Consider the following 21,379-nt stretch of genomic DNA (forward strand, 5'->3'; position numbering starts at 1 on the left):
CAGGGAAGCCCTGTACTTCATTTTTTTAAAAAAATTTCACAACAGTGAGCATTTACATAGGAGAGAAAGTAGAAAAGCAGAGAGAAGGAAGGACTGTTTCTATTTTTAATATCAGAAATCATCTTGATTAGGTATTTAACACCTTGTGTGACTTTGTTTGTGTTAATCATTTCCAAGAGTACTTCCACTTTTAAAAGAACCTAAGTGATCTTTAATGATGAAAATTTCAAGCGCTGTGGTGCTTGAGTGAGAAAGATGTGTGGGGAGCAGAAGGGCATTGCCACTATTCCTCCAGTGGCACCACAGAGGCATTTGGTTACTGAGATCAGACCTAAGGCTGGTCACACTCCAGGTTCCAGGACTGATATGTTACTACTTTTCTTCTTAAAGAGAGAAAATATGTAGGTGTTTAAAGGTTTGAAGTACTAGAATACCAGTTACCTTCCCTGGATGTATTTGTGTGCCCTAGAGAAATTGAGCTTAAATTATATGCTTTACTTTTACATTGCAGTTTTCCTTTCTGTCGTACATCAGATAGACTCCAAAGGTATGCCCTGTGAATTATCAACTCTAAAATGTGTCCCACGTAGAAGTTTGAAAGCCAGATAATTAGTGGAAAAGGAAACTAGATAAAAATTTAAAGATCTCAGTAAACATTTTCTTTCGTGTAAAATAATGAAAATATATTCTTGAACTTTGAAGTGCTTTATAGAGATAACCTGAAACAGCAGAAGACTTTGCTATACATTTTGATTTTTTAAAAATTATTCTTGTCATAGGAAAGATTTCATTTTCCTGAAAACAAAATGAAACTTAAGAATAGCCAGAAACTTTAGAAGGAATTTGTTAAATAAAAACAATATAGTAGAAAAGCATCTAGTACCCAGAACAGAGTAGGCATTTAATACACATTGCTGGGAGTTTTTTGTATTATTTGTACTCAAATTATTCTATTTGTTGTATAGAACTGCAGGTTTAAAATTCTAGCTTATATTTTTGGGGTGACAAAAGTGTTCTAAAATGTATCGTGATGGTTGCAACTCTGTGCATATAATAAAAACCATTTAATTGTACACTTTAAATAGGTGAATTGTCTGTTATATGAATTACATCCTTATAAAACTTGTACCTACCCCCAAATTCTAGATTATCATTAGAAAACCTCAAAAGTAAAATGTGAATGATATTTAACTGCTGATGTTTGCTAACTTGTTTTTATCATCTTATACTAACACAATATCAAATATTCTGTAATGGATTGGTATTGAAACCCTATTGGTAAAATAGTTTGCTACCCTTTTATTGTTGTTTATTTTTAAAGGCCTGCTTACTGAGACATTCAGTCAACAAGAAAGTATGAATGACTCTAGGCAGCAGTCACTGTTCTTCATCACACTTCCAGATTTACACAGACTCTGTGCTGTCAGGATAATATTGAGTAATGGAGTGGCAGATACTGAGATGAGGAGCACCCAGGTGAAGATATGCAGGTAAAAAAACACATCGTATAACTAAGACTTCATAAACTTTTTGAGACCTTTAAGAGCTGTTTTAGTAGTATCTCCTTTAAAGCAAAATACTCATTTACTTAATCTGTTTATATAATTTTGAAATAAAGGAATTCAGTTTTGTTCTAATCAGGTATATTGAATTACATTTAGGGGAGGACTTGAAATACTTGAGATAGACTATCTCACTGTTGAGTTTTTATATTTGCGGCTTCTTGTGTGATATTTTAATTTAAATATTTTATAGACATTGATGAATTAAATCAGGCTCCCAAAACATAGAGATAGTAATTAATAAATATATATGAAGTACCTGCTGTTTATGAAGCACTTTAGGAGATACTGTAAACATTTTAGAATAATATAATTTTTAAATTTTCAGGTTGATATAAGAGTATTTCTGAAGAGTATTTCTCCAAGAACTATCTTGAAATATCTGACCCAAGATAGTCTTTGAAAAACAGCTTAGTTGAAGCCTAAAGTATAACACTGTGATTACTGAGGACCCACCATGTATTAGTCCCTTAAATTGTTTGAGACATTCAAAAAAGAACTCTTAGAATACGTAACAATATTATATCCGTAACTGAATTTCTTGGAGAGGAACAAACACGTATAAGATTGCTAGGGGCCGGAAATAAGACACTCTTGGGGTGTCCTCCATTTTGCTCTTATTTATAACACTTTTCTTCTGCCCACTGTATATTTTCCCACTCAAGTGCAGCCAGGAGTCTGTACCCTTCCTGCTAAGGTACAATTTGATACCCATTGAGCATTCACTTGTGACCCCTTTGGGAAACAAATAAGTAGAAAACCTTACGAGAGATTTTTTGCTGTTCACCCTCATATGGGTCATGCCCATAGAGAGGGGTGTTTTGACTCATCATTCCAATCACTGACAAAGAGGCTGGAACCGAGAGAGCAGAGCCGTGGTTGTGTCAGACAAAGGCAGGCCTTGCAAAAGCACGTACCTGCTGCACCACAGTTCCAACAAAGACGAGGCCACCAGAAACAGATTGACCCATCTCACTTTTTGATGTAATCCCACACACACACACTCCTGGTTTTTAAAATTTGTTTCCTTGATGATTAATAATTTTGAGAATTTTTACATTTCCACCTCTATTCCCTTTTATGTTTTTCCCATTTTTTTCCAACAAAATTATTGATGGTAACTTGAATTGTAATGATTGTTGTTGTAAGTTCATTTGGCTTTTGAATACTGAAATAAAACCGCTACCCACTTCATTCTGGCTTGGAAAAAAATTCCTTTTTGAAGAAAAAGAATCTAGTCAATAGTTCTCACACTAAAGTAGTTGATAACTTCGCTGGTGGGTGAATCCTTAGACTCTTTCCTCCAGTGCTTCTGACCACTACTTTAAAAATTTTAAAAAAGGAAAATGGGAGAAACAGGAATTAAAAGAGCTGGATTCTTCACAGTGGTTAGACTTTTTCAAGTCTATACTCAAGATAGAATTGAAGTTTTAAAAGAGAAATTTTGGGGACTTCCCTGGTGGTCCAGTGGGTAAGACTCTGCGCTCCCAATGCAGGGGGCCTGGGTTCGATCCCGGGTGGGGGAACTAGATCCTGCATGCATGCCACAACTAAGAGTTTGCATGCTGCAACTAAGAGTCCGCATGCCGCAACGAAGGTCCCACGTGCCGCAATGAAGGTGCCACGTGCTGCAACTAAGACCTGGCGCAGCCAAAATAAATAAATAAAATTAAAGAGAAATTTTGGTTCACAGATGAAAGGAGTTAGGAAACAGATGCATGGACAAGTTTTCATATTAATATACCTAAAACTTTATAATTCTCTTAATTCAAATCTTGCCTGATTGCTTACAATGTTCAAGGTAACATGCTAAGCGTGGGGAGAGATACAGAAATCTATAATACAGTCCTTGGCTAGAAGAAACTTAAGCTTTTGATTGGAACTAAGCAATTTTTAAATGTTCTGGTAAAGTAAAAACAGAGAGTGGGCAGTCCACTTTAAAATTAATACATTTCATCTCCACAGGCAATTGCTGTTTTTGCACCAAGATATCCTGACATCACCTGTACCTGAAATATTTACCCAAATTTGGGTGGTGATGGCGGTTAGTATTTTAACATTTTATAATGTATTATTACTAATTATTGGGAGCAATGTTGATAAACATTAATTCAGGTATTAATTATAGCTCAAATTGAACATGATTTATGAAGACAAATTACGTTGTGTTGTAGGTTGATCAAACCATTAACAGACTTTAACTTTGATATACCTGATGTTTAAGATCCATTTTTGTGGCTCTAAATTAATATTTAGTTTTCCCTGTCATTAATGTTAAGATAAAGATTATCAATGAATAAAATACGTTACAGCATAATTTTTAAGATAGCACAGACTTAATCCTTTTCTTATATTTTATTCTTTAGAATTACATTTAATATAAAAGAAGTTTCTTGTTCCAGCAAATCTCCAATTGTTTTTAAAGAACTTAGGTCAATAGGTTTTTTTTTTCTTTTGAATATTTGTATTTTATTTTATTTATTTTTTTATACAGCAGGTTCTTATTAGTTATCCATTTTATACATATTAGTGTATATATGTCAATCCCAATCTCCCAATTCATCATACCACCACCTGCTCAATAGTTTTTTTTAATTTGGAAATTTCATTAAAATTTTTTCTTAGTAAAATTAGAACAAGAAATATATTTTCCAGTGCTGTATATAACTGGGAATGATAAATGAAGTACCAAGAATCTTTATAAAAATTATATTATCCTGAGATTTTTGTCAAAAATCTTTCTGAAAAATCCTCTTTTTCTGAGATTTTAATTCCCCAGAATCCAGTGAAATCAATATTTAATAACAGTGCTGATAGACCATTCAAAATCTTCTTCAGGTCTTTTATTTCTCTTCTAGGTTTTATGGTTGTATGTCCATCTTTTATCTTTTCATCTTTAATATAGCTTTTAAGAAAGACAAGCTGTTGGTGAACAAGTAGACAGTAAAGTCTCTTATTTGTGTTCTTTTCTACCTGAAAAATTTATGAAACGAGGACATTGTTTTAGTAAATTCTAGTATCCTAATCTTAGCAAGAATAGTAAGAGGAAAATTGCCATCTAAAAATATGTTTTACTTTCTTACAAAGATATTAGATGCTGTAAAAATTTTTACAAAAATATTTAAAATAGAAAATGGGATTATTATACATACTATTTTGAAACTTACCTTTTATTTCCCCTTTAACAGCCTGGGTATTGTTCTGTGTCAGTACATATATTTTACTCATTTTTAAGGATGTGAAATATTTCATTGTATGGGTATATAATAATTTAATTATTACCTTCTAATGCTCATCTGAGTTTCTAGTCTTGTGCTATTATAAACAATGCTTCAGAAAGTGGAAATTATATCATTTTTATTTATCTGGTAGTTTCTGTGGGTTAAAGTCTTAGATGTTGGATTGTAGTACATTTTAAACTATAATCTACATGCTGCTAAATTGTGCTCTGAAAAGCTTGTACTAGATTACATTTAATAAATAGTGTATGAGGGAACCTATATTTCCACATCCTCACAAACACTGAATATTAGCAGTCTTTGCATATCTGCCAATTTGTTAGGTTAAAAATATCAATAATATCTTCTTTTAATTTCTGTTTCATTGGTTAGTTGGAACACCTTGGCCTTTTGAACTTTCTCTTGATCTTCTACTTGTGTCCATTTTCCTTATTCATGTCTAAGAAATTATTGTTTATTAAGAAAGGTATTAAATATTTATTATACGAAATTTATTGGCCTTTTCATTTATATGGTTTCTGGATTCAGGTCACTCCCAGAAAGGCTTTCCTCACTTTGGAATGTACCCACAGATTCTATTTCAGGAAGAGAATGATTATTACCTACTTCTTTCTCCTGGGCATAGAAACTGTTAGGATGATGGCCCTCTGCTTTGCTCTGCTCTATAATGTTTAAATTCTTTATGTAGTGCATTATTTAATAATATATTTATGTTAAGTCCTTCTTATCAATGTGAATTTTTTTAATAGATACCATTTTATAAAGCTGGAAAACTTAATGCCTATATTGAAAAATATGGAGCTAAGGTAAGTTTTTAAAAGGATAATAATTCCAGATGTTGTTTATATTGATTTTGTATTCAACTTCTTTTGTCAGTAAACAAAAATTAGATTATCTTTCTCATAAGTTATTGCTATGCATGTGAAAGAACCCAACATTTTTTTTCCCAGAACAATTATTTTATGCCCATTTAGTAGAGAAAGAGGGGAAGAGTCTTAATTTTGTTGGGTACTTTCTTGCAGGCATTTTATGTGGCATAATTTCACTTATCATCTGTATCTTCCAAGAAGTGAATACCCCCATTTTTACAGATGAAGAAAATGAAACCCAGAGAGGTGAAAATATTGTCCACAATCATATAGCTAATAAGTAGGGGAACAAAACAGTATAGATTGTATTTTCCGTGGTGGTGAGTATCTGGATCTTAGCAAGAAAAAAAATGAATACGTGGAGTTGAGCACCTGTCATGTCTCAGTTACTCAGGCTGTGGAGACTTTGCTGGAGCTCCCTTCATGTCTCTGCATTGATCTCTGAGGCACTGTATCCTTGGTTATTCTAGCAGTCCATCCAGGCATCACTGCTGGCCTCTGTTCCTAAACCTAGTGAGGTTCGGGTTAATGAGGTTTTTAGTCATCTCCAAGATGAGATGCTTTCTTTAAGTTCTAGGAGGATGATAAGATCTCAATAATACCCGGAGAGTCTTTGCAGTTCCCTGCGAAATGTTTGAATAACCTGAAAGCTGGTTTTAGCCATCATTTACAATCTGTGGGAAGGCAGTATTCTTTCCCACCCTTGTGGAGCCTTCGTGATTATGCTCAATTTTTCTTTATATAGATATTTTCTACATGATAATAATCACAGCAAATATTTATTGCACATCTATAATATACTGAGCACTTTACTTGTTTCTGGAGATAAAGCTGTGAACCAGATAAACTTCCTGCCTTCAGGAATCTTAAAGTAGGAAATAATTCCCTCCTTTTTACTTATTGGGTGACAGTTATCTTTGGCTCGCTCACTTTTCTACATGCTAGCAAAGGCAATGGCAGTGTTTTCTTCTGGGCTACATTTGTAAGGACGTTTGTATAGCAAACAGCCCTGAGAAGTTACCTCATATGCGTGTGCTATTCCATATGCAACTGAATACTCAAGGAGGGACTCCGCTGATCTCAGAGTTTTCTCTCTATGCAGCTCTCTTCTCTCAATACTTAACCCCCAAACTCTAGCTCCTTTGGCCTCCCTGGACTCTCAGTTCTGTCTGCTCAACCCACAGAGCCCACTGCCTCTTCCAGGATTCCTCCTCCCTGCATTGCAGCCTGGAAACCCTCTTTAATCAATATGCTGGGGGTACTCATGGGTTTCCCATCTGATCATTAAAAATTCTGTACAAGTAGAGATACTCTGCTGGTTGCATGTGTGCCCATGTAAATATTTAATTGTTTTCTGATATTGAACTAGAGTGAAACATAATGAGAAATATTACAATATAGTTCTGGACTTGTTTCCTTTGTGTACAGCAAAATACAAAGTAAAGTTTAAGGTCCTAGCACCGGAGCTCCAAAAATTTAGGCTTATTGAGCCAGGATAAGCAGGTAGAATTTGCCCATTATAGTCATAGTTTCAAAGTGAATATATTTTAACACTTCTTTAACTTTAGAACCAGGTAGGATTAGCTGTAGTGATGACTATAACATATCCAAGATAGCCCAGTTTGTTAGGTGGTGATCTAAACACACAGACATTTTTCTCTGAGTTTATAGGGACATAACAATTGCTGTGAACTTGCCCATATTTTGTGCTTTAATATTTTAGGTGGAGGCTCCACAACGAGTAATTCCTGTAATTCTTCAAAACTGCCTTTCATATTCACTCACAGCTAGACTTGCTCCAGCCTGGAATAAAACTGGCCATCTCTTGGTGCAAGGTGACTTTATCTCTTTCAGTCATTGGGGCTTTCTGAACTAGCTTACTGCTATTATGTACATGTGTTTTTAATTTTAAGGTATGTTATTTTTAGGGAATGGTTCTTAAAGCATAGCCCCAACCAAGCATTCTCAAGCAAGCCCACATCAACATAAGTGTCATGTCCTTACTTCGGGATTATATCCAGAGGGCTCCTAGTGTTTCTTTGAAAAAAATGTTTTTATTATAGAATACTTGACATTTAAAGAAGAATAAATATAAGTTATGGAGCATTATAATAAAATGAACACAAATTACCAGTATTGTTGGACCCAAAAGTCTGTTCGAATTTTGTGTTGAGATCTAACTGTTTTCTAAATATTTTATACCAGGAATAAATATTTGAGGGAAGAACTGGGTATTTCTGTCCTTTTAATTGAAGAGATACTTTTTGAGTGATTATATTTTTTCTCTGAATTGTCATTAGATATTCATATAAAACCTCATTTTATTTATTTTTAAAATTTTATTTATTTATTCATTTATTTATTTTGGCTGTGTTGGGTCTTCATTGCTCCACGGGCTTTCTCTAGTTGCGGTGAGCGGGGGCTACTCTTCGTTGCAGTGCGCTGGCTTCTCACTGAGGTGGCTTCTCTTGTTGTGGAGCACGGGCTGTAGGCACACGGGTTTCAGTAGTTGTGGCACGCAGGCTCAGTAGTTGTGGCTCACGGGCTCTAGAGCGCAGGCTCAGCAGTTGTGGCACATGGACTTAGTTGCTCCACGGCATGTGGGATCTTCCCAGACCAGGGCTCGAACCCGTGTCCCCTGCATTGGCAGGCTGATTCTTAACCACTGCACCACCAGGGAAGTCCCTAAAACTGTATTTTAAAGCATTTTCCATAGCTTTGATAATTTTACATAAAAAGGTTATATTAAGCATGATTTATAAGTTTTAATAATATGGCATATCCTATGAATTTTTTAAGGAAGAGAATTTCTTTCTCAGATGGGAAAGCAAAGTGCTGTTGGTAAGTAAAAATGCATAAGTTAATAGTTAAAACATTAATATAATAACAGTTGTTTAAAGAATGGTACAGATGGTTAGGTTGTTAAAATCTTGATGATTAGGTTATATCAGAATTTAATCATATATTGTTATAATCACAGTTTTACTCAGGAAATCACCTCTGGTTCAAAATATACATTCTACTTACATAAGAAAAAAAATTCTCTTAATTGGAATAAAAGCTATATTTTTAATTTCTCTACTTAAAGAAAACTGTGACCCAAAAGGGGTTTAATTCTGCAGGCATTTATAAAGTATAGTTTCCAGAGCTATATCATAAGAATTCTTTAGTACTGTTGTAAGTAAGAACTTTATTTCTTTTGAGTACATGATTCTTCTTCTTCTTAAAAAAAAAATATTGTCTAAAGAGACACAGATGATCTAAAATACACAGTTTACAATATGGTTTAATCTAATTCTTTCATTGATGTGCATGGTTGTACTGCAGGTAGACATGTTCCTAAATAGTAGTCCAGAGATAGCAGATAGGGGGAAATCCTGAGCCAAGTAGACATTATTGTCAATCATGGTAGCTTTTACCACCATTTGGCCATAGCCTTAAATCTCGGACTAGCACCTACAATCCACAGAGTATTTGCTCTGAGTTGACTTTCAAGCTGAAGCCTATTTGCCCTCCTTGCTCTGGTTTTATGTTTACGTTGGACAGTGGCAGTCACTGTGCTTTAGCTCTGGATGAACGGGTTCATTACCTAAATTTAATTCCATCCCCAAACACTGTCAGGAGACTACAGCTGTCGGAGGTTAAAGATAACAGCTTAGGAGAGCAAAATTCCTCACTCGTGTTAGAATTTTTTCTTCTAGTTTTACTGAATGTAATATTCTATGGCAAAACTGACAAATTGTAGATGTATAACACTACCAGTACACCAGAAGCCCCCTCATGCTTTATTCCAGGTACCACGATCTGACTTGTATAAGTAATTTTAATCACAAGAAAGCAAGATAGAAGCCTTGGGGCTCTGAAAGATCTGGAATACATCTGCCAGTATATTTGAGGACATTTGTTAGTAAGACTAGTGAAGTCAAAATCATGGCCTGGTACCTCTTCTAATTTAAGAAGAGCCTTCATCTTTCACATATAATATATGTCAGACTTCTAAAAAGTATTTGTTGAGTTTTCCTCTCAATTATGGGATGTCTCATTTTTCTTTTTGTAACCCTACCTTACACATACATACCCACATATGCTTTTGTCTTCTTTTAGATGTCTCATCTATAGACCATCAAATATTATATGGTGATTATATGAATTTTACCATGTGTGAAAAAAATCCGTTCTTAACTGAGTTTCCAACTTGAATAAATTGAGTTAAATTAATTTCTTTTGTTACTAAAATACTTAATTTGATAAGCTGGAGTAATAATTCCAGAAAGTTCACAGTTAATAATTTTATTTTCAGTATTAGACATCAATGTAACAGAAACTCAAGTTTGTCTAAGCATAGAAGCTTACACAATCAGACTGCCACCACCTCAGGTACCACATATTTTGATTTCTATAATTAACCTTACTATACTTACTATATAATTAATATATTCATTATTATTACTGATATGCTAGGAGGTTTTGATTTTTAACAAGAAGAGTGATAAGAAAGTTTTTATTATCAAAATCCATATTATTAAATGCTTGCTATATTGATATTGTCCTAAATCTGTTTACCAAAGAAAACACGACTCTGTCAGTTTAACACAGATCGAATTATATTACTCCCTTGCTCAAAAATCTTTTTAGGTGGCATTCAAGACTCCACAACCCTGCCCTGCCTCGGCACCCACTTCGTGCCTCTTCTTTCATCTCCAAATATTAAAAATGCTATTTCAGCTCATACTAAATGTAATAACCCCCCACTGGCTTTTTATAGCTTTTTTTTTTCCATCTATTTTTTACACATAACAGTTTTTTCCTTCTTAGTGGAAGGATATGTCTTTTATTTTGCTAATTCTCGTAGCACCCAGCATAGAATCTTCCACATTAATGGTAACTCAGTAAATGGTATTTTCCTTCTTCTATGACAGTGGTTCTCAACAGAGAAGGGTGGAGGGCAAAATTAGTGATTTTGTTCCCCGTGAGACATTTGTAATGTCTGGAGAAAATTTGGTTATCACAAAGTGGGAGGGGTGTGTTGCTACTGGCATTTAGTGGATAGAGGCCAGGATGCTGCTAAACATTCTACAGTACACAGGACAGCAACCCCACTCCCATCCCCACAAAGAGTTTTCCAGCCCAAGCTGTCAGTAGTGTCCAGATTGAGAAACCCCACTCAGAGCACAGATGACTCTTCCTTTGCTTAGAGTGCCCCTCTGATTGGCTATACAGTATGCTTATTCTTTAAGGGCCAGCTCAAATGCTACTTTATTCATTTCTCTATAATTTTTTGATTACCTGTTATGTTGAGGCAATAGACAAGTCAAAAATGAATAGGATCTACTTTCTGGCCCTCAAGAGTTATGTAAGCCAGTAGGAAAGCTGACCTGAATATAAATAATTGGAATTGTTACTGAGTCAAAGCTCATACTGCCCGCTGCACGACAGTCCAGTAAATTGAAAGATGAGGCGTTGGGGCAAGGAGTAGTCACTTGCCAGCAGACCGAGGCTGTGGTGGGCTAGTGTCCCAGAGACCCATCTTACCCGAGTTAGAGTTCAGGCTTCTTTTATACTAAAAAGGGAGGGCTGTGGCTAGTTGTTGCAAACTTCTCGGTGCCCGAATCCTTTGTTCTTGCAGCTGTCCATGTAGGTCAGGTCACGATGTTCCTGTAAACCTCCAACAGGACAAATGTTATTCTCTGTTCCACAACTTTTTATCTCTATATGAACGAAAAGTGTTATACCTTTAAAGGTCAAACCTGGGAGGCAGAGCCTTGAGAGTGGGCCATCGTGTATATTTCAGGTTTGTTCTCTGTTACAGAATGGGCGGCATAACGTGAATATCTGGTACTGATGAGGAACGTTCCCAAGGCTCCAAACCCACTGTGATCTCTCACCCTCTTTTAAACCTTCACACTACTCTTCACCATGCTCACATACTTATTTGTATTTTTATTTATCTATTTACTTTAATATTTATTTATTTATTTGGCTGTGCCAAGTCTTAGTTGCGGCACGGGGGATCTTTGTTGGGGCATGCGGAATGTTTAGTTGCGGCATGCAAACTCTTAGTTGCGGCATGTAGGATCTTGTTCCCTGACCAGGGATCGAACCCGGGCCCCCTGCATTGGGAGCACGGAGTCTTAGCCACTGGACCACCAGGGAGGTCCCCCTCTTTGTATTTTTAGAGTTATACTCATTTCTGTATCTCCAACTTGCCTTATAATAAGCTTCTTAGGGACCAATATTGTGTCTTACTGCCCTTTGAATTTTCTACAGATGATACTTCTGTTTTATATATCTGAGATTTGAACCAATTAGAGAATGACAAAGAAGAGTATGACATATAGAGATCAGAACACCACCTTTATTACTAGGATGAGAATATAATTTATCATCCAAAATGAACACTTTTGAGAGTGAAAGGGACACTAGCTAACCTAATGGGATACTGGCCCAATGTGTATGAACTGGGATATGTTAAAAATTAAAATCAGATCAATCAAAATTGTATTTATTAAGAGTTTATTGTGCATAAAACTATAGTTTGTGAACTGAGAGTCTTCAAACCAGTAGTGGAATGAAGCTCAGAGGTGTGTTGTTATAGGACAGCTTATATAGCAAAAATGTGGAAGTTGTTTAATCTTTATAATGACTGGTTATAGCAGTGGGGTTTCCAAATGACAGGGGATTGGTTAAAAGTTATTGTAGCATACCACTTTGGAAAACAGTGTGGTTCATTTATGATTTTTGGAGACATTTACAAGAAATAATCTAAGTTAAATTTTGCTTGTGTTGCAGAATAAGCTAAATTAGGCTTTGCCTTTGTAGCTTGACTGGTATTGTCTGCCTAATGAATTTTCAAGTTTGGTCTCCATTTTAATTATTTTAACAGATATATGGTCACACTGTTTATTACTGAAAAAGAAAAACAGCTACTGGAGAATGTGACCTGTCTGAACCCTAGAATTAGGTAGATTGACCCACCAACTTATGGCAGTAACAGAAACCCACAGATTCACTTGGGAGATCAGGCACCATTCCCAGTATGACTGAGAGAATACAGAACACCACTCTTTGCCAGCAGGCCAGCTCCCAAGAGGACGAGGTAGGAGTTGTCCCAGTTTTACCAACCAGATAAGCCATCCCATCTGCCCTGGGAGGAGTGAATGAAGGAGGAGAGTGACATCATGAATATGTGTTAGTAGACCGTTCTCGACATGGAAGCAAACACCAGAAATGGGGGCGATACGCTCCTCTCTTCTGTTCAACATTTACACTCAACAGATGCTTGTTCAGTTTATTTAAATTGATTCCCTAAATTATAATTGCTCATCAGTTCCTCTAAATCTCACTTTACTTATACTTTTGATATGTCATTTTTCACCTCCAGACTGCTATAAAAATTAGTTTCATACATGTCTGTGTTCCTACTAAGTTGTAATTTCTCTGAGAGTCTGGGTCCTGCCTTATTTACCTTTGTTCCCAATATACTAAAAGATAATTGGATTGAATTTTCATTTTATCAAAATCTAGTATTGGTTATAGGTCCGGAGCGGGGAATAAAGGTGAGGAGGAGGATATTTACCATCTCTCTCCTTTCCAGTTCATCTTCTACACTTTCATTCTCCTTATTAAAAATCTACCATGGCTTCTATTATCAATAAGATGAAATCTCAACTCTTTAGTATAATATACCAGTTGACCCAAATTTACCTTATGCATAACCTCATCTCCCCCATCATTGCTCTCCAAGTAGCCAAACTACTAATTGTTTCTCAAAGATAACATGGTCTTTCATACTTACACGTGTTTGTTCATACTGTTCTCCAAGCTTGTCGTGTCCATTCTCTGGCTCATCTTCCCACTCGTCTTTCAAGGCTTATTTCAGATATAACCCCTCTGTGAAGACTTACACAACTCCCAAGACTCATCTCTCTCTGTGCTCCCCTGGCCGTGTGTATCACATATTCTTGTCCACGTAACTATCTCATTAAACTTAGAAGTCTTAGAAGGAAGGGCCTGTGTCTTAATTGATTTTTCTATCATCAGAGCCTACCATAGTACCTGTCACTCCAGTAAATATTTGTGGAATGAGTGGAAGGTTGAGTGGAGTGGAAGACTAATTTATATGTTGAACTAAGTGACATTTGTTTCTATATCCTATTTAACTCCTGTGGGCTACAAATTGTAGTAGTTTTCTAAATTCTGATCTTTGATCCTATCTAGGCAAATTTTAAGACAGTTTATCATAATTCATTATGAGAAATGGGATTTTAGCCTTTATCTTTAGGGTTTAAATGGATTCAAGAAGTATTTGAAACAATAATTTACTCATTTATTGAATTTTAGACTATTTTAAACTTTAAAATAATGCATTCCTGACAGTTAAGTGTTTAAAAAGAAATGTATATGCGTAAACTGCCGTTTTACTGGTTGATGCTTTGAGATTATAATTGAATCCACAGTTACATGAGGAATATATTCCAGAATAGCATTATGTAATCTTAAGCTATTTGCCTTGATCATTTAATTATATGGAAAATTTGGGAAATGGGCACCTGGAAACAAATTTGTATTTATTCCATAGACAACTATTTATTGGTTGTCATTATGTATACGTGCACGGTGCTGATGGAAGACATCTTTTCCTTCCAGAAGTTTTTATCTTGGTCAGAAGAAAAGGCATGCACACACAACTTACCAGGAGAAAGAAACATTTCCTCAGCACCGGTTAAATTCACACACCGAAAAAATTCATTGTAGGCTTAGAACTACATTAAAGTCCCCAGTTCTGCACTTATTAGCAGTGCCTCTTTGGGCATGTTACTAAATTGCCCTGGATCTCTTATAAATTGAAGGTAATGATATTTACCTCATACAATGTTAGGAGGTTAATGGGATAAAGTACATTAAGTGTACATAGTAGAGGTTCAAAAAGGATGGCTATTGTTATTACTTTATAAGTAAATTGAGACACAGAGTTTAAGTAACTTGCTGTAGGTCATAAAGGTAAATAGATTCAGGATTTAGATTTTGTCCTTCCACTCTCTTCTTTCTACTACACTACATCATACTTCCTTTACCTAGCCTTGGGTTCCTTGGCTCAAATTTTTATATCCCAAAGAGCCTTACAGAAGTACATACCTAATAAGTATTGAGTAAAAAACACAACAATTGAATAGCAGTTTTTTGGCAATAGAGTATCAAAATAATTGTTATAGGAACTATGTTTCTTTAGGAGTTCAGAGAAAAAGGAGATGTCTGAGGGAATTCATGTTTGAAACCTTTGGAACTTTGACAAAGTTTTCCTCTCTTCTTGAATCAGCTCCTTTTTTGATTTCTCTGAAACTGTTTTGGTTTTTTTTTCCCCAGAATCTCCTCCATTCATTCATGGCTCATCTTTCTCTTATCACAGTGTAAATGTTGCTTATCACACTGTAAATGGAACCCTTGGGTTCCATTTTCAGCCCTCTTTTCTTCTCCTTCACAGGCTCACCCATTCCAGTGGTGAACCTATACAATGATACCTCCCAGACATCCTTGTATAATTTCAGCTTGTCTGTCCTTTCTCTGATACTTTCACATGAATATACTAATGGTACTCAGACCCAGTTGTGTCTGAAACTGAATTATTTACTTGTCACCCTCCCCAGCCCCAACTCTGCTCCTCCTTTGAATTTACTCTTTTGGTCACTGGCATCAACAGCCAGTAAGTTACCCAGCCAGAGGCTTCAGGGTCATCTTTGGTTCTTGCTTGCTATATCCAATCGCTCTTTAATAGTCTACCTTTGTCTCTGAAATCTCTTCCTCTCTGTCTTCATTTCCAGTGCTCTAATTTAGACTTCCTTTCCTTTGCTTGAACTATTAAAATGGTCTCCATTTTGGCCTTCCTGTTTCCAGCATTTTTCCTTCTTGTTCTCTAAATTTTCCTCACAGTGTCAACAGAGTTCTCTTTCTAAAACAGAGGTCCCCAACGTAAATATCTCTAGTATCTCAGTGTTGCCTAGGGAAGATAAAGTCCAAATTCTTTAAGTTGGCATTATAAGGAGGAAGTGATATTTATTGAGTACCTTCTTATGTGGGTTTGCTCACATAAGGACACTAATATTTGTTAAGTAAATAAATGCAAAGAGTTAATAAATGATAGGTAAATCAGAGTCTGTTGGGGTGTATAGTGAAGAGGTGAGTGGTTTGCTGGTCTTCAGAAAACTCTAAGTTGAGAAAGACCAATATAAACATAGTGCTCGTATCATGGAGATCCTGCAGCAATTGCCTTGAGTCCCTGAATAGTTTAGAAAATACTCAGAAGGATATAAACTCAAGCTGTGTAAATAGATGTATGTGAGAACTCATAAACTGCAAACATTAGGAACTGATACCCACCTTCTCTGAATTCGATTTCAGGTTCTGTTTTTCCTTAAATAATTTATTGATCCACCTGCAGCAAGTCTTTTCTAACAGTAATAGCCATTCCTGCACTGACCATCTTTTTCTTAACACACAGCTTAGGCAACTAATCTCTTAAGCACAGAATATCACAGCACAAGATTTATTTCCAGTGTACAGCACAATAGGTATCTTTTCATTCTTGGTGTCCTTTCAACATGACCAGCGCTTATCATCTTCCTCTTCCTACATCCATGGTTTTTTGCTCTGTCCTGCTCCCCATTTCCATTAATCTAATAAATGCAATGGAAATTTAGAGAAGGGTAAGTCACTGAATGTGGAGGAGAAGGGTCTAGATTTAGGCCCGTAAGGTTTGTATTGGTAGAACTCAGGTAAATCAGAGCGGGGGCAATGCTTTAAGCCAGTGCATTGTTAAAATGCTTATGACTTGTCCAGGCAATAAAAAGTTGGCCAGGTTAGCTGGAGTTCATTGAAAAGCAGTAGGCAATAAAGTTAGAATGTTGTTTCCCAAAAGATGGATGATAAGGGCAAACGATTGTGAACCGTTCTCTCTAATCTTAATACAGTGTCCTCTCACCCATTAATACTTATTTTCCACCTCACTTGAGGTCTCTCTAATCTCTGGCTCACTGTAAGAAAATGCCCCACACTTCCCACGGTGAGAAAACTGTAAGTGGCAAGTTGTTGGCTGTCTACAGGCTTAAATACCCTACAGACAGGGCACCTGAGGACCAGAGAAAAAAGCATTCCAAGACATGGAAAAGGGATACAAAAGGAGAGTGGGAGTACTGGCTCTGTCCTCTCCCCTCCAAAAGACCAGATAGAGGTATAACTCCCTAACAAATCCTCCAGTTAAAAAAAGTTTTTTAATTTAGTTAAGATGCTATTCTGACAAAATGTAAATACCTTCCTCTGGACAGAGATGCAACTTCTTATAAATTAACATAATTAAACTGAAAACCAGTTCAAATAAGTACAAAATAGGAGTTTGGGTTTGGAAGATAAGAGGGAAAGCATGAAATATTTGATATACTGTATAGAGGAGAAACAGGGTGAGCTGAAACACTGAGTACATTATGTAAAGTGGTTATGTATGATTCAGTGTAATAGCCTTTGAAACTATATAATGCATAACTGACTCTGTAATAAATCTGTGTTGTTTAATGTTTCTTTTTGTTTGCCAAATTCTTTTGAGGACTTATGCATTAAAATCTTATTTCTATTAAAAGCTAAGAGAATTTGATATTTCTCAAAGTATTATAAAGGATTTTGAAACTAACAAGAATGCTGTTATTGCGGGACATTCGATTTTGAGCAACTGGTGCTATGTTTTGCCAAGGTGAGATTTCAATTTGTAATATCTAGGGTGGGTTCAAGATAGTAGTTGTCTCTTATTTTGCTTCAACATTGATATGTGCAAAAGTATAAACCATTTTTGTGAATTTTTGAAACTGAATTATCACTTTAAAAAGGTATTGAAACAATATTGTCATACAGAAGCCATCAAATTACTAAAATAATTTTGTTATACATCTACATTTTTATTTTTTTGCTGAACATATATCCAACAAAGCACCTTTACTGAGAATACATAATATATTGAATATATAAAGTACTCTTATAATTCAACAATATATAATTCATTTAAAAAATAATTAAAGATTTAAACAAGTAATTCACCAAAAAGATATATGGGTGGCAAGTAAGCACATTAAAAGATGCTCAACATCATTAGCAGTCATTAGGAAAATGCAAATCAAAACCACAATAAGATACTGCTACACACCTACTAGTATAGCCAAAACTAAAAAGCCTGATATAATATTGATGAGAATGTGGAGGAACTGGAGAACTTAAACATGATTGGGAGGAATGTAAAATGGTACAGCCACTTTGGAAAACAGTTTGGCAGTGTCTTTAAAAAGTTAAACATATACCTACCATTGCAGTTCAGCCATTCTACTCCTAGGGGTTTACCCAAGAGAAAGGAAAGCATATGTCCATACACAGATTGACATGTATACACTGATGTGTATAAAATTGATGACTAATAAGAACCTGCTGTATAAAAAAATAAATAAAAATTAAATTAAAATTTATCTAAAAAAAAAAAAAGACACAAATGTTCACAGCAGCTTTATTTGTAATAGCCAAAAACTGGAAACAACCAAATGCCCATTAAAAAGTGAATAGGTAAACAAACTGTGGTATATCCACACAATGGAATATTATTTGGCAATAAAAAGGAATGAAATATTGATACCACAACAACATGACTGAAGAATCCAGACCAAAAAATAGTACGTATTATTCCATTTATATAAAACTCTAGAAAATGCAAACTAAGGAAGAATTGGAGGGATTACAAGGACAGTTTGGAGGGCGATGAGTATGCCTGCGATTTTGATTGTGGTGATGGTTTCATGGTGCACACATAGGTCGAAATGTACCAAGTCGTACAGTTTAAATATACATAGTTTATTGAGAGTCAGTCATACCTCAATAAAACCGTAACCAAAAAACTACCTTATTTCAACTCGTTTTTTTGAGATTATGAAATGTTCTAAAATTGACTGTGGTGGGAGGGAGTTCCCTTGTGGCCTAGTGGTTAGGAATCCAGGCTTTCACTGCTTCGGCCCAGATTCAATCCGTGTTCAGGGAACTGAGATTCTGCAAGCCACATGGCACGGCCAAAAAATTTTAAAATAAACAAAAATAAAGTTGACTGTGGTGATGGTTGCACATATCTGGGAATATACTAAAAACCACTGAATTTTATACTTTAAATGGGTGAATTAATTGTATGGTATGTGAGTTAACATCTCAATTAAACTGCTTAAAAATATCTATCTATTGGGAATTCCTTGGTGGTCCAGTGGTGAGGACTCTGCTCTTCCACTGCAGGGGGCACGGGTTTGATCCCTGGTCAGGGAACTAAGATGCCACATGCCACTGGGTGTGGCCAAAAAAATAAAATATCTATCTCCTTTTTTTTTTTTTTTTTTTTTTAATTTTTATTTATTTATTTATTTATTTGTGGCTGTGTTGGGTCTTCGTTTCTGTGCGAGGGCTTTCTCTAGTTGTGGCAAGCGGGGGCCACTCTTCATCGCGGTGCGCGGGCCTCTCACTATCGCGGCCTCTCTTGTTGCGGAGCACAGGCTCCAGATGCGCAAGCTCAGTAATTGTGGCTCACGGGCCCAGCTGCTCCGCGGCATGTGGGATCCTCCCAGACCAGGGCTCGAACCCGTGTCCCCTGCATTGGCAGGCAGATTCTCAACCACTGCGCCACCAGGGAAGCCCTTTTTTTTTTAAATTTACATAAGAGTTTAACAAACTTTTTTTTACCTGGAGGAGATACTATAGGCAAGTACATGATTAAAAGTGGGAATGTACATATAGCCTAGAAAATGACAATAACAAGTAGAAACAAGAACTCAAATAGCTCCCCACTCTGGTTCAGCAAACAGCTTGAAAAACCTCAAACTGCCATGAAGGGAGAGCATCATTTTACTGTGTACACGTAGTACCTGGGACTATGCTGATAAGCCAAAAATGCTACTCTATTTGGTAAACTCTGCTAAACAGACCACGTAAACACAGTACACTTTAGAGAGAGAATCTTAAAGTGCACGACTCTAAAGGCCTCTGATATACATTTACATTTTTGTTAGACCTAGTTTTAAAAGAGTAAAATTTCTAGGTATCTCATTACGAAATTACAACTATTATAATAATATCAATAGAATCTTATAAACTTGTACATATAATTAATGATTCATTATCATTTGATATGAGCCGTTTTAAGTTTATACTGTTTTCAGGGGAAAAAATGACTTGTTATTAACATAAATATGACTATTGGCATGAAATTTTAACCTGATTAGGCAAAAGAACTTTCAAGCAGCATATGCACAATGCCTTGATCATTGAAGCCAAGAAGAGGTAGGTAGGGAACACAGATTTGACTGATTGATTCAGCTCTTAACAGACTTTTCCCTAAAGTCTAACAATTACCAGGCATACCTCTGTGTGGCAACACTGTATTAGTCATTAGTTTGTGCTTATAACTGGCTTATTGTTTGCATCAGTTCAACTTAGTTTTTTCTAACAATTCTAGTTCTTAAGAATTTAGTACAATGTTAATTTAGAACTGGGAGCAAATGAGTAGCTTATTACTTATGTGTTGATAGTTGCTAAAATTTTTGAATGCTTTCCAAATTGCATAGTTAAACTGTATCTAAGCATTGGCTGATAATACTTCACCACCTCTATCTTTTATAGTATGAAAATGGGACAAATAATAAGTATTCTTCACACCATACCCCCTGACTGTCCTTTTCACTCATATGAAGATTTCCAGATGCACTGGGATGACCTGGTAAGGAATAGAAACATATATTACATTAGTAGCTACTTGACTTTACTTCTTGTAATTTAACCTTAAGTTTAGCTTTCTCAAGAGAATTTCAACTTTGTTCTTAATTTTTAGTATAGCTATAAGCTTCCAGAAAATTGTGGAACTACTAAAATATACTGCAACATCTACTTCAAAATGATAGGAAGAAGGATCTTCACATATCCTTTACAGATGCTCTCTGCCCACCTTATGATCCAGGCTTACTCCTGCCCTGCTGTCATCATTTTCAACCTTCTCTGAGTTCAAATGAAGCTACTTTCCCTCTACTTCTTTTTATCTGAATAAGTGTTTTTTGTTTTCCTTAGAATTTTGCTATTTTTATTTGAGGATGAGCTTAATAAAAATATTTTTTCCCCTTAAACACTACTGCAACAATTTAGACGGCAGAAGAAACTTTAGAGTAGATAGGAAAAATGTTTACATGATTCCTTGTAGAAAGTAAGAAAATAATTGCAGGCTTCTCCTTAGCCAAGGGCTCCCTCCTGTGGCATGCTGGATATTACTGAAAGGGTAGAGTTAAAAGAACTAGTCATTTAATGAAATTTTCTTTTCAGAGTAATTTTACGGTCAAAGTTTAGAGGATTTGAGTTGCACTTAATGCACCCCATTGATACAAGAAAATATTTTTCTTAATGTTATTTTTAAAAATCTACGTACAAAAAGAGCACAAGCGCTCAGGTGAAACTCTTCCATCTTAATTCGTACTTATTTCACCATCTCTGTCTCTTTGTATTCTGACCAGCTGGAGTTTCCAAATGGAAGAGGGAGGAGCCTAGTGTTCTCTTTCTGTATTCTACATTTCCTAACCCAAATCTTAATATAAAGTTGAGGTTGACAGCTATCAATTTTTCCCCTTCATTAGATGCTAAGACATTATTCCAAGTCTTCAGAATA

General features: G+C 35.7%; 1 protein-coding gene across 1 annotated transcript in view; it reads left to right on the forward strand.

The window, feature by feature from the left end:
- Positions 1-1,356: 1,356 nt before the first annotated feature.
- Positions 1,357-21,379, forward strand: part of C14H18orf63 (chromosome 14 C18orf63 homolog) — a 44,690-nt gene continuing 24,667 nt past the window's right edge. Inside the window, exons 1-9 of the mRNA XM_059895424.1 lie at positions 1,357-1,490; positions 3,528-3,606; positions 5,551-5,607; positions 7,394-7,505; positions 8,470-8,511; positions 9,971-10,047; positions 17,298-17,407; positions 20,350-20,446; positions 20,558-20,643. Of these exons, the coding sequence (XP_059751407.1) occupies positions 1,357-1,490; positions 3,528-3,606; positions 5,551-5,607; positions 7,394-7,505; positions 8,470-8,511; positions 9,971-10,047; positions 17,298-17,407; positions 20,350-20,446; positions 20,558-20,643 (794 nt within the window). The remainder of the gene's footprint in view (positions 1,491-3,527; positions 3,607-5,550; positions 5,608-7,393; positions 7,506-8,469; positions 8,512-9,970; positions 10,048-17,297; positions 17,408-20,349; positions 20,447-20,557; positions 20,644-21,379) is intronic.

Source organism: Balaenoptera ricei, chromosome 14 (genome assembly GCF_028023285.1).
Source record: "Balaenoptera ricei isolate mBalRic1 chromosome 14, mBalRic1.hap2, whole genome shotgun sequence".
Lineage (NCBI taxonomy): Eukaryota > Metazoa > Chordata > Mammalia > Artiodactyla > Balaenopteridae > Balaenoptera > Balaenoptera ricei.